This window comes from Corvus moneduloides, chromosome 4, assembly GCF_009650955.1.
Source record: "Corvus moneduloides isolate bCorMon1 chromosome 4, bCorMon1.pri, whole genome shotgun sequence".
Taxonomy (NCBI): Eukaryota; Metazoa; Chordata; class Aves; order Passeriformes; family Corvidae; genus Corvus; species Corvus moneduloides.
In genome coordinates this window covers 49,152,473-49,165,324 of record NC_045479.1, presented here as the reverse complement: position 1 = coordinate 49,165,324, position 12,852 = coordinate 49,152,473, and the positions used below count along the sequence as shown (strand labels likewise).

General features: G+C 35.8%; 1 protein-coding gene across 1 annotated transcript in view; it reads right to left on the bottom strand.

The window, feature by feature from the left end:
- The window catches only part of FOXP2 (forkhead box P2), a 415,537-nt gene that overhangs the window by 26,250 nt on the left and 376,435 nt on the right, over positions 1–12,852 (bottom strand). Inside the window, exons 18-19 of the mRNA XM_032107078.1 lie at positions 12,212–12,281; positions 11,216–11,379 (exon numbers count right to left, since the gene is read on the bottom strand). Coding sequence (XP_031962969.1) covers positions 11,216–11,379; positions 12,212–12,281 — 234 coding nt within the window. The remainder of the gene's footprint in view (positions 1–11,215; positions 11,380–12,211; positions 12,282–12,852) is intronic.

Below are 12,852 nucleotides of genomic sequence, written 5' to 3'. Positions count from 1 at the left end.
ATGGATATCCTATTTCCACTAATATATTAAATTTTGAACATGGATAAAGACATCATCTTTCTGAAAAACTGGCATATTAAGAACACTCTATATATCAAATGAGGCTTAAAGCTCACCTACAATTAGCCCTTCTTACAGGATCAAAATTTTTAAGCATCAAGTTCTGATTAAGAAGATGACATTAACATAGATTTTCTGATTCTAGCAACTCTTACTAAAATTCCCATCCTTGACGTTTGCTTGCTCCCTTTGGTGTCTAAATAAATGTATTTTCTCTGTGATAGAACCACAAAAAAGTAGAGACTTGACAAGAAATTAGCTTAGGGCACAGGCCTCTAAAGTCTTTCAACCCATCAACTGCATCTAGTTCAAACGTCTAAAGTTAACATGCTAAACAAAGAAAAGTATTAGGGAGAAAAGGCACAGAAGTTTTTAAGGCAAAATTTCAAAGGAAAATGACAAAATACTAGAGATTTCAGTGTGAATATTTTTGGGGTTATTGAAGAACCATAGAAAAAGAGCAAGCCCAGAAACAACAAAGTTCAAGAGAAGGGGCTGTGGATCTGGCATGCTCTGTAGTGTCTAATGGTTGGGAGGTTTTAAGAAGTGTACCAGTTACACCAAAACTTTGCAGCAACAACTAAGTACCTGAGTTATCTTGTCATAGAAGGAAATCAGGTTTGACAAACTGGACTTCCCCCTCATGAATCTATGCCGGCTGTCACCAGTGACTGTGTTGTCCTCCTCTTTTTTCACTCAGTAGTTCCCAGAATAAGGTCTTCCATGATTTTGTCAGACACTGCATTGAGATCAACAGGCCTGTAGTTTCCAGTGTCCTCCTTATTGCCTTTCCTGGAAACTGGGACAACATTCTCCAGTTTCCAGTCAGCTGGGACCTCTCTGGATTCCCAACACCGCTTGCCTAGCTGGACTAGCTTGTTCTGCTAGAACAAGCCTGGAGAAAGGCCAGCTCTTCAGTTCTGTTTTTTTTGCTGAACAGCTGATGGTAGCATTTAACAAGCAGAATCACACATCACTCTCAACATGGACAATTTGGTCAAACTGACCTGTTCAGGACTTTCTGCACTGCCCTTGCTGACATTTCTCATATTAGCTGAATTCTGTGCTCACTATGTATTTCTCTGCAAGGCCAACTTTCAATTCAATCTTAAGAGTGCTTAAAAGTATTTAGCAATGAGAGCTGCTCCAAGTTACAACATAAATGGATATGGGCAATTCAGCTATCTTTGTAAAACACAGCATACATGAAAAAGCTCCTACTTTTTCAAGATTTATGATATGGATCAAAAGAAACAGGGTTGGAAGGGACTTCAAGAGATCATAAAGTCTTAATTTCTTTTCCCTACCCCAAAGTAGGATCATTCATACTTAAACCACTTTTGACCACTTTAATTTCTTCTTAGAAGCTTCCGGTATCAGTGGTTGAAAAGACTTTCTGTGTTGGTACATATATCAGCACTTTATTATCCTAAAGTCAGAAAGGTGGGGATTTTTTTCTGGCGTTCTTGCCAAAATACCAATCAACTATTTCTTGTCCCATTCCCAATGGACAAGTTCTTTCCCATCTTCTCTGCACAGTGTTCTGAACGCTGTCATCATTTCCCACTCAGTTCCTCTCTTCTCAAAAAACCGGGTATTTTTAGTCTTTCCCCAGTCTTCAGAAAAGACCAATCAGAAGAACTGTGTGGAAGACAGAGCTTACTTTTATGTACAATGTTCCTGTTAAGTATGCTCTCAACAACCACATACGTTTGTCAGCACACATTTGTCACCAGCTACAATTTCTACTTTTAGGAAAGACTGTGCATCCAGTCATTCCAACTTTCTTCAGAACGTTTCACCAAACTGTTAACATACAAATACTAATCATGCCTCCCATTTTTATACTACTGCAGATTTACCATTTAGATGTGAAGAGCAACATTTCAGATAAATATGCTGTATCTGTATCATTTCTGCAAGAAAACACAAATATAGTCTGCCTGCAGACTGAGCTGATTAGGAGATATCTGAGATATCACAGAGCCTAGATTAATATATCCTGCCTCTTAGCCACATGCTTTGAGCTGTGCTTAAACACAGACTTCAGCTTCACAGGGCAGTGGATTCCTGCTGAATGAAATATATACAGTGCAATACACTGGTCATTAATACGCCTGTATATATGTAGCTACAAAATAAAAATATAGCTACAAAATAAAAATATATACGATTTTAATTGTACTTCCAGTAGCTCCAGATAGATACAAATGCATAATTATCTCTCATAATGCTATGAATTAAAGGGCATGCATAGTAACAGAACACTACTTGACGGGTGCTCATCTCATGGTATGTCACTGCTACCAGGCATGGTTCACCTTTGGGCTTTATGTACCTATAGTGCTGTCAATGGCAACCAGCTTTGTGTCAAACCCTTCTCTAAATGAAGTGATGTTATTCTACAAGGGGACAGTAGTTTAAGTATATACAGCTTCTATTCAAACTACATCTGAAGGTCCTTCTCAAAACCTAAGTAATTCAACTACTACCTAAAGACTGCAAGAGTTTGGGGCAGGGGTTTGACAAACCTTTTTGTTTTGCCTTTGTACAGCGTTTTCTACAACAGGGCCCCCAGTCCATCTGTAATAGTGTATATTAAAATAAACCATAACAGTTTTGCTGAATATAGCTGAAATAAGCTTCTTCCCCACAGGAACAGAGACAAAGAAGGAACACATTATATACAAGTACATCTGGAATTCTTCAAAAACCTGTTAATACCTACCCACATAACTAAATCCAAACTGAGTCTTTTTATGGAATGGCTTGTAGACACATGATGGAAATGGACAGTCTGCTCTATCAGAAACAGTCTGGTCTACAAAATGAAGATTCAAAGCTCACAGTGTGCTCTCTAGAATACATTTGAGAAACATGAGGAAGAATAAAAAAGACTCAGTAGACTAAAACATATATCAGCAAACCTAAATTAGAATATATTTAGTCTGGAAATTAGAATATGGCTTATAATCATCAAAGGAATGAAGTTTTCCAATGTCTTTCAAATTAGAGATGGACTATGATAATTGTAGGAGAGGTATTGTAATATATGGTTGCTCACAACATGACTCTTATCTCCTGTGTTCTTAGAGCAAGAGGAGATAAAAGCTCAGAGGTCATTTTTCAGCTATGGTGTCTGATAATGCCAAATTTGCAAGGAGTGACGAAAGGGAGGGGAAACAGGAAGAGAAATAAGAATTAATTTTCGGGGAAGTCCCTAATTACCCAGACTACTACTATCATACCATAATACTGCATCAAATAAACATATCCCCTTATCCATCTCAATCAGAAGCCTATTTAAGCCTTTGAAAAGCACCAGTGGAGCGGCCACAATCATACAAAGATTCTGCAACATCATTAAATCCTTATTAATGGGTACAGTGGAACAATGAACTTGGTAAAATCTTGGTGTAGGAGGGAGACTACTGGATATCTTCAGCCTAACTTAAGATAAACCTTTAATGTTGTTGCTTATTTGGAGAAAACCACCAGAATGCTTGCAGTTATAACCCTAACAGAAATTACATCAGAGTCTGTACAACATATATGCATTCCCAGCACCGATCTAAAATCAAAGACTTTTGTTAGATGCAACTGCACTTCGTCAGAAGACTGTGAACTTTACTTTTGCATATGGACTTTACCAGGTATAATCACGTCTTTAGCCATTTTGAGATTTAGTAACTTTAATGTGACCTACACGTGGGGTTTCACACGAGATGAAGTCTTTCTATAAAGTCTTAAAAAAACACAACCCTACATTGGAATTTTTATTCTTTTAAAATGCTTAAAGTGCTTAGTTTTCTATGAATTCTAAAGATTAAACAATAGTCAAATAATTTCTCAGCATAATGTCCTACATTTTTCAAGGAATGCTTGGATTTATGGATCATAATTTAAACAACTGGTATAAATGTTATCAGTTGGTTATAATTGTATTTTTTTATTTGACTTTTTATGTGATAAGTAAGTTTAAAGACACATTTTGGACGTGTATCAAGAAACAGTATTTAGAGAGTCCACTTTCAAAAATTTTGGCTTATAATATTATAGTTATTTAAAAAACAAATGCAATCATCAAGAGTGGATAAAATTTGTTACTGTCTGTGCAGTTTTAGAAATACACTTTAATGGCACTTTCATCTCAGCTTTTGCATTGTACAAAGATAGGACTCTCTTATGAACTAATTTGAGGAGCTACACGACCACATTGCAGAGAGATTTAGTTGTGCAACGTCAAACAAATTTTTAACATCTGCAACAATACTTAAGATGCTGCCTTTTCTTATACAGACCTTTTATGTGAAAAGCAGAAGTATCTTGTCCATACACTGAGAATTCATGACAGCAGTACCACAAAGTTTTCAGCAAGACAGCTTCCAAAAAGATTCTGTGAAACCCCACAGGAGCCTACCAACTTCTACAAGCTATGCTATGGGGATCTGACTCTTTTCAGCTGAAGGCCCTGTATCGCTGGAGTGATCTTTTTGTTAAGAGCATTGGGAATGTACTCTAGAAGTGCAACAATTGGGGCTGGAATCATGTAAGAAAGAAATAGCAACTTCTGATCAAAAGTAAGACGTGTAACATTTAAGAAGCTAGAGATGAAATGGTAAAGAACTGGACCATCAGCGTTGGAAAATAAGAAAATTGATGAACAGAAGCAAATGCAGAGGACAAATGGACTGAAAAGTAAAGTAATGTAAAATAAAATTTAAAAAAAGGAAAATATAAATATTTAGAGAAACATTCAAGTGAAAAGTTGTCTCAACGGAAATGGTGAAAAATATTGTTAATAAAAACACCATTGCTTAATTTTCCATTAGTGTCCACATGTAAATGGTTCTGTACAAAAGCCAAAATTATTTCACTGCATATTCTCACAATAGAACTTCTTTCAGTGGGAGTATGCTCAGACAAAAGCTATAACCTTTAAGATCCCATTTCCTAGCTGTTCCTCTTTTCATATAAAAATAAGTCAATTGTTGTCACAAAATCTCTTTGCCCATTATCATCCTTATGTTAGATTTATGAATAAAAATGTGTGAAATTAAATTATACAGGCATTAAAATATCATGTGATTACGTGAAACGTTTTTGATGAACAAGGATACCCAGAAATACTGCAACTGCTACCACATTGATCTGCTCAATTACATGCTTCTCACCTATTTAATAATGCTTGTTACATCCCCGCTAATTGATATGTTTCGCGAGTTTATTTTCTTATACACTATGTCAAGTCTTATTCAATGAACAAGAGACTTGGATCATAGCAGTCCCCTAGAACAGAACAAGCCTCCAAGGTAAATGCAAAGAGATCATGAAATGGGACAATGAAATGATAACAAAAAAAAAAAAAAAAAAAAGGAAGAAGGAAAGACAGGGGATTGTAACATTATGAAGTTAAAGAAACAAGGGAATGAAAGGGATTAAAACTGGAATGATAGGTAACCTACTGTAAGTGGTGTGAAAGCTTAACAGTGGGGGACTGGAATAATCAGATATGGGAACGACCTGACAATGGAATGCTTTCAAACTGAAGCACCTCAAAAGTAAATGATCTTAGAGCAGAATAATCATATTTGCCTCTGGGAATAAAATTTAAAGATAAAAAAGTTTGAAAAAAAAATAACAAGTTTGATGATTATGCAGATAGAACTGCAGAGAGAAATGATCCAGTCAGGGCAAGAGTGAGAAAAGGTAAAGGAGTAGGGCTGGGAACGACAAGAGCATACAAAAGAGAAGGTGACTGAAACCATAGATGCTTGGAACTCACTTTTTCCACACAAAATCGAAGACGAAGGACAACACTGCATAAGGTCCTTTTTTTTTTTTTTTGACTCTTACCCTTGCTCATTTGGACAAGGTTATTCTTTCTCATAACAACCTACCATAATGTTTTCTAGAAACACCTTCATCACAGAATGTATGTGTGTGTCTTGACATTTGGTTTCAAACAATTCCCATCTTACAGAGTATAGCACTATGATAGCTGAACACAAAGAGTCATATAGGACATGATGTATGAACTCACTTTTTGAGAAGTGACTCTAAAACCTTATTTCTTATTTTCACTGTACTTTTCTAAAAAAACTGTCAACAACTAAAATTCGAGAAATCATAATGGTTTTAATTCCAGGATTCTGGATCTGCTGTTAGGAACTAGATTATTTTGGTAAATCAGTTGAGAATGAGTTTAGTTGCCTTGTCCTCAGTCTTGTCCACAGAGTGAGAAGGGGGACAACCATAATGACAAGCCCCTTCCACAAAACCTCACCAGAGGGATATCTGCTTTCCCTATCACCTTTTCTAACTCCTTCCACTCCTTATTAAATGAGCTGCAGTTTTAACAGAATGGTATAATCGCCTCATTGTTTCCTATGGCAAGACTACATTTCCTCAGTCTGCAATTTTCCTTGTTTTTTCATGACCAATTTCTTTCAGTATCCTCAACTGCTAAAAAGCTTTACAGATTAAAATGGTACCTTTCCCCCCTAGGATTATACAATGAAGTAAAATGGCACTGTGCATGATGCATTTGCCATTATCATGGGGACAAGTGATGTGCTAAGTATTCTGGTGACAAAACACCCGGGTCTGTGCCAGTTGCAATAATCACTGAAATGTTATCAGTCTAGTACAATGCAGAGACAAACACTAGAAAAATAGTTGAACTTCATTTGCATCCCTTATTTTCCATCCTCAAGAGCGAGAACTCTTGAACATATAATAGAGACAGGAAAAGTAATAGCTTTATTGAAAGTTGATTTCATTATGATCCTGATGCTCATTTAAAAATCTAAATTTATTAGTTCTGAAAGAACTGACCTTCAAATCCCTCCAAAACTCTTCAGCAGTATGCTGTCTATTACATACAGGTTAAAAAGAAGTTGCATTTTCACTAATGCATAAACTGTCATTATTGCTCCTAAGCATCATTTCATGTCTCATCCAATGCTGTTGTTTCTACAAGAATAAAAAAAGTTTTCTCCAATGTTTCCCACAACCCAGCTTTAACTGCACTTGTTTGGGTTTATCTTTTTTTAATTCAGAAGTCTGAATTTATATTTTGAAGGTGTGTACTGTGGAACTTACAGTTACATCCATGTACAATTGTTATGTAAGATTAGCAGCAACCATAAATAATGAATCTTTGTGTATAAAATATCTTCAGTTCTGTTTGTCACTTTGAAACCTATTGCTTATCAGCTCTAACTCACTCTAAGTTTGGAGAAGTAGTCCATTTTGAAATAATGAAGGAAGAAAGAGTCTTAAGCATTGACTTAAAATACAATTGCCTGACATAGATTGTTGACAACTGATCTTAAAAGAAATTCAAATTTTGAACAGAACATACATGCCCACAATAAGTAACACATTTTCTCAGGGAAGATTTATGTCAAGAAAGCACTCAGCGCCTACATACCAGGAATCAGATTTGAAGACAAGTCAAAGACAGAACTTGGATTTAATACTGCTGAAACACAGAAAGAAAACCTAGGGCTTAAGATCCCACTAGTCATATGCTGCATATGGGATCGTGGCCACCTTTCATCAAATAGAGAAAGGAAACTGGGAGGCACACAATATAAAATTTCAGACGCTTTATGTAATAATTAATATAAGAGTTACCCCAGCTACCAGGCCATGGTTATACTGATCACCTACAACTTCCTGCAGTATTTTTAAGTATTCAAAAAGCGTAAGAAATGGAGCAGATTATATTTCATTACATGAGGCCAAAATTTTAGCGGTTTTAAAGTGCCGTAAATACACTGGCTTGGACTCGCTGCACTTAACAAGCATTTAAGTGTGATACAGTTACTTGAAGTTACAGACCTCCTGTCTTTCTCTAGTCAATGAACAGAGACTATTTTCTAAGTAAGTTGGTTTGCCCACCTATGTTAAGATACCTGGCCACAGATGGGTAAATTAATGACTCTAAATGCTCTTACTGCTCTGTTTCACAAAACCAGATGTGAAGTACTAGGTTCATATCCAACAACTGAAACGATTTCCCGACTTTCTGAAACTCAGTAGCTAAGGCACTACAATAACAGAAAACAATGTCTCTGATAATGTTCCAATGCTCAACCACAGATACAGTGACTTCCGCACACACACATAAAATATGCTAAAATCATATGATCATCCTAAAACAAGACAGTTTTGCTATCATATAGTTTTATCATACCTGATAAAGTGACAGTCAGTACAATTTTAACAACCAAATGGCTAAGATGGTTGGCTTTGACACTGTCACTGGGATTCTTGCTGAAATACCAAAGAAATTACTCCATCTGGAAGCTTGTCTAAAATTCAAACTCTGCACCTTCCCAACTGAATCCTTTGATCTCTAAATTGCGCATAACATCTTGCCTCCTTCCCTAATACCTTGCTCCATTGTTCCTGCATGTGTGCCACATAACAAGATGACAGGCAACATTGCTCAGCATATATAGCTGCTGTTGTAGCTAGGGCATCTTCCTGGGAATCAGGAGATGGAGGTTTAATCTACTTGGAGATTAATAGAGCCTCCAAATTCTTAGGTGAGTGAAGTAATTATCACACCTCGAGAACCCTTCTCTAGGGGAGAAACACTCACACTTCCTGGGTGAACGTTCTCAGTAGACTAAAACTACGTAGGTGCTTGTGCCAGTAAAATACTTTTTTTTTAATAGTTTATTAACTATTTTTCAGTTAAAAACAGAAAGAGATTATGTTATCTGTGGAGGTAATGCAAAATTTAAATTGTGTCTTCATTATTTGCCATATTCCTCACTTGTCTTCTCGTTTTACTTCTGCTTTGCTTTACCTATTTACTTCTGTTTACTTCTTTCTCATTTGTTTTGCCTCTGTTTTGCTTTACCTATACTATTTTCTCATTTTCTTAAGTAATGCTCTTTAACAAAAATGAGGGTCCCCGACCAATGTGGTCATGGAAGCAAAGAAGAGGTCTCTTCTCTTCCTTGGTCCTCTGCCTCTCACGCAAGCCTCTCCCTACCCTGACCTTTCCTTGCAGATTGCATTCATTCCCTTTTTCCCTCCACAAAGAAAAGGAAAAAATGTCACAAGTGAGTGGGTATCAAGTCATAGTTTGCATGTTTTGTCTGATGCCTCATGGTCTCACAGAAGCCCAGAATTCTTGCACTAAGTTTGGTGCAAGGGATGAATAAGCATAGATTCTTTCTCCAGTGGTGGCACGGGGCATGTACATTCTGTTGCTTCAATCTATCAAGAACTGAGCAGCATGTCCTCACAAGTTTCCAGAGTTACCATAGCAAGTCCCGAAAATGCCTATTTTGACAAAAGACACATCATTAAAATGAGAGAGGAAGGCTGAATCTTGAGTTAGGGTGTAACTCAAGGTATTTGCCTTTGTTATAGGCAAGAATTGCTACAATATGCAGTATTTTAGCTATAAACACAGCTATAAATGTAGCCGTATCTACATAATCATATGCACAGATATCACAGTTTATCCAGCAGAATGGCAGCCAGAACACAGGATATGTAAACAGATCTGCCTAGCACTTACAAAACAACTTTAATAGCAAGTGTCATTCTTTTCTGTAAAGTAGCTGTTTTTAACACACATCATCTAACTCTTGTTTGCTCTTTAAAGTTTTATTGTCTTGGCATTTTATACAGGAAGAGAGCATTAGCATACTCAGGAGAACTGCTAAAAGTAAAAGGCCTCAAGCTACCCACTGCATGGTTGATAGCATAAAGCATGGGATATAAAAACTTTTGTCTGATTGCTCACTTTACTTGTTTTAGAGTAGTGTTACTCTCAAGAGCATATATTCATGTTCTTTCTACTTCAAGTTTTATCACTTCTTTTGTATTATTTAATACATCTAAAGACACTTCCAAAAGACAAATTTTTCCATTTTGAAAAAGTAATGGTTTGGAACCTGATAAAATACATGAATGTTCACAGTGTATTATTTTCAAAGGCAAGTAGAATAAATGTGCAATAAAACAATTAAATGCATGACAATAAACATTTCTGTGTGATCACAGATATATTAAAACACCAAACAAAAGGAGAAAAAAATCAGTAAAATATTTCCCCTTAAAAAAAGGTCAGATCAAAATGGATTCTTCACACATCAGAGCATAAGTAAAAAAAGGGAGTCTGGTCTCAATTACTGTTACTGTTAAATATCCCACTCTAGCAATTAAAATGAACATTCAAAATGTGAAAGAGAAAACAGAATGAAAAAAGGCAAATGAGATCAGCTTCTTAAAACATAAAAAAAAAAGACACTATAACTGTAGATACACTTTAAAAATCATCCTACAGTAAACTTAAAACTAAGTCTACTTAGATATCACACCGCTAATTATTATATAAATAACCTGGGAAACAATACCTCCAAGATACATGTTTTACTATTTAGTAAACAAGAAACTGCCATGTTTGACACCACTGATTAAGGCCAGGCATTTCTAAAGCTTCAGACACATTTCTGAAATCCACAATACATCAATTTTTAATACTTCCACTCTCTCAGCTCCATTAAAAAGATGGTAGGGGAAAGAATTTAGAGTAATTAATGATATAGTTAGCTGCTAAATATTAATAGGAATCGTAGTCTTGCATAAAATATAACATATAAACCTTGCCAATACAGACGCACCAGTAATTAAACTTGAATATGTAATTACACTGATTTATATGACAGGCAAAAAGTTACACTTTACTGGCTTCTATGTAAACTGTGGGCAACAGTTAAACTTTGCATTTTATGGTTTATATAAATGGGCAATATCTCTACTACAGTTCATAAATGGTTTAGAGACTCATAGTTAAAATTACAACTAATTCCAATGTGAACGTCCGACTATACCTTACAAACCAGGCTGTGAAAATGACCACAGAGATCAGCCTCCCATTAAGTTCAGAGATTGCAAGCAAATTGATGAGGCTTAAAAAAAAAACCAAAACAACAAAAAAAAGCTTACGGCAATCTAACTACAAAGTAAATGCAGATTCATCTATTTAAATACTTTAGTATAAATGTTTAGTTTCAAATATATAGCTCCAGATGTTTCACTTACCATCTTTCAAAGCTCTTTTGAGTAATACTGTGTCTTAGACTAAGGCATTTTTTCTTGGAAGAAAGCTAACTGCACTTACATGTGAGGCTGAGGAGAGCAGCCTGGACTGCTATTTCCATTACTGTCAATGTGATCCAGCGAACCATTGAGATCTTCATGGACTGCCTGCAGTAAGCCACTGGATGCGTTATTTATCAGTCCTGGGTTACTAAGCAATGGTAAACTACTCTCTGCCAGTGCAGCCTACCAAAATGAAAAGTAAAGCCAAAATTATTAGTCCACACATATACATAGCAGTCATACGTGTATGAACATTCAGAAATAAACGCACACGGAACAGCTCATTTTGAGTAATTGTTGAGGTGGTCAGAAGGATTTTGTGCATTTCCAATTATTTTCACATTCTGAATATAACAGCATTTCTACTTCTGGTTTACTCTTTCTTTTGCTTAGGTTTCATTATTTTCCATTATTAACTATGTTCTGATATTCATGGCACTTTCTAGTTTTACATCATTTTCTGACTTTGAATTACACTTAACCCCTTTGCCCTTCCACACAATGTATAGCTCCTTTATAATGCAGGCAGCTGCTGTACTTTAAAAAATGACCAGAACTTAACTCAAAATAAAAAAGTCCTGACATTTGCCTCTTCTGCATAAAAATTATATATTATAATTAAACTTTAAAGTTTTTGCCATGAGCACCATGTTCCCCAACACTATGATGTGAAATCATTTATGACAGCTTGGATAAATATTAATGCATATCCACATGCATTTGCAAAAGCTTCTATCAATCTAACATTTGCAGCAAAACTGAATGTTCCAGATTTTGCCACAGGGTGTCCTTCTTGCTTCTTCACATCAAAAGTAGCATGAAAAAGAACTACTACTTGCAGTGCTAGGTAATACAACTTACTTGGATGATAAACCCAACTATTTAGAATGACCATCAGGTCCACATAAACATAAAGACAGGTAATTCTATACCAATGTATAAGCAGAAATAAAGTATATCACACACAAGAACATAATCGGTGCGTATAAAGAAAGAATTATTTAGTATTTTTTACCTGCAAGCTTGCATTAAGAGCTGCTCCATAGCCTAAGCTGGTGGGTATGTTTTTCACTAACGTTGGGCTTCTGAAAATAAATGATTTTTCAAAGTTTAAAAAACAAGCAGACATCCTGTCTGGCTCATTGGGTTAATGGATTGGTTTGTCAGCTCAGAAGACCAGAGTTTACAAAGGAAAAATGAAATGAAGTTGGGAGTGAAGGGGCTCAACCTGTTAGAACACATTGATTTACTTGCATCAGAAAAGCAAAAGTCTTGTTATAATTAGGCCCATGTGGAAATTTGCTACAAGAGCATAAAGGTTCTGATCTCACTGAAAGAATTTAAAAGAAATAGCTTTAAAATTTGTACATCTGTCTCTGCTACACTTGCTGTATTTGGTTTTGGTTTTCTGAACTAACACGGGTACACAGTTGCCTATGTTACATACAACTACACAAAGGTGTTGAATAAAAAAGATCTTACTCTTCCCTTACAAGAAAAAATGAGGGTGCAGTAACGCATAAATAACTGTATGTGAACAATACAGTGGATCAATTAGTTTCCAGCAAATCAAACATACCATATTTAAATCAGATTAAAATGCTATATGCTAGATCCCCATAAAATTGTGTTTTCAATAAAATTAGTGCAGAGGAT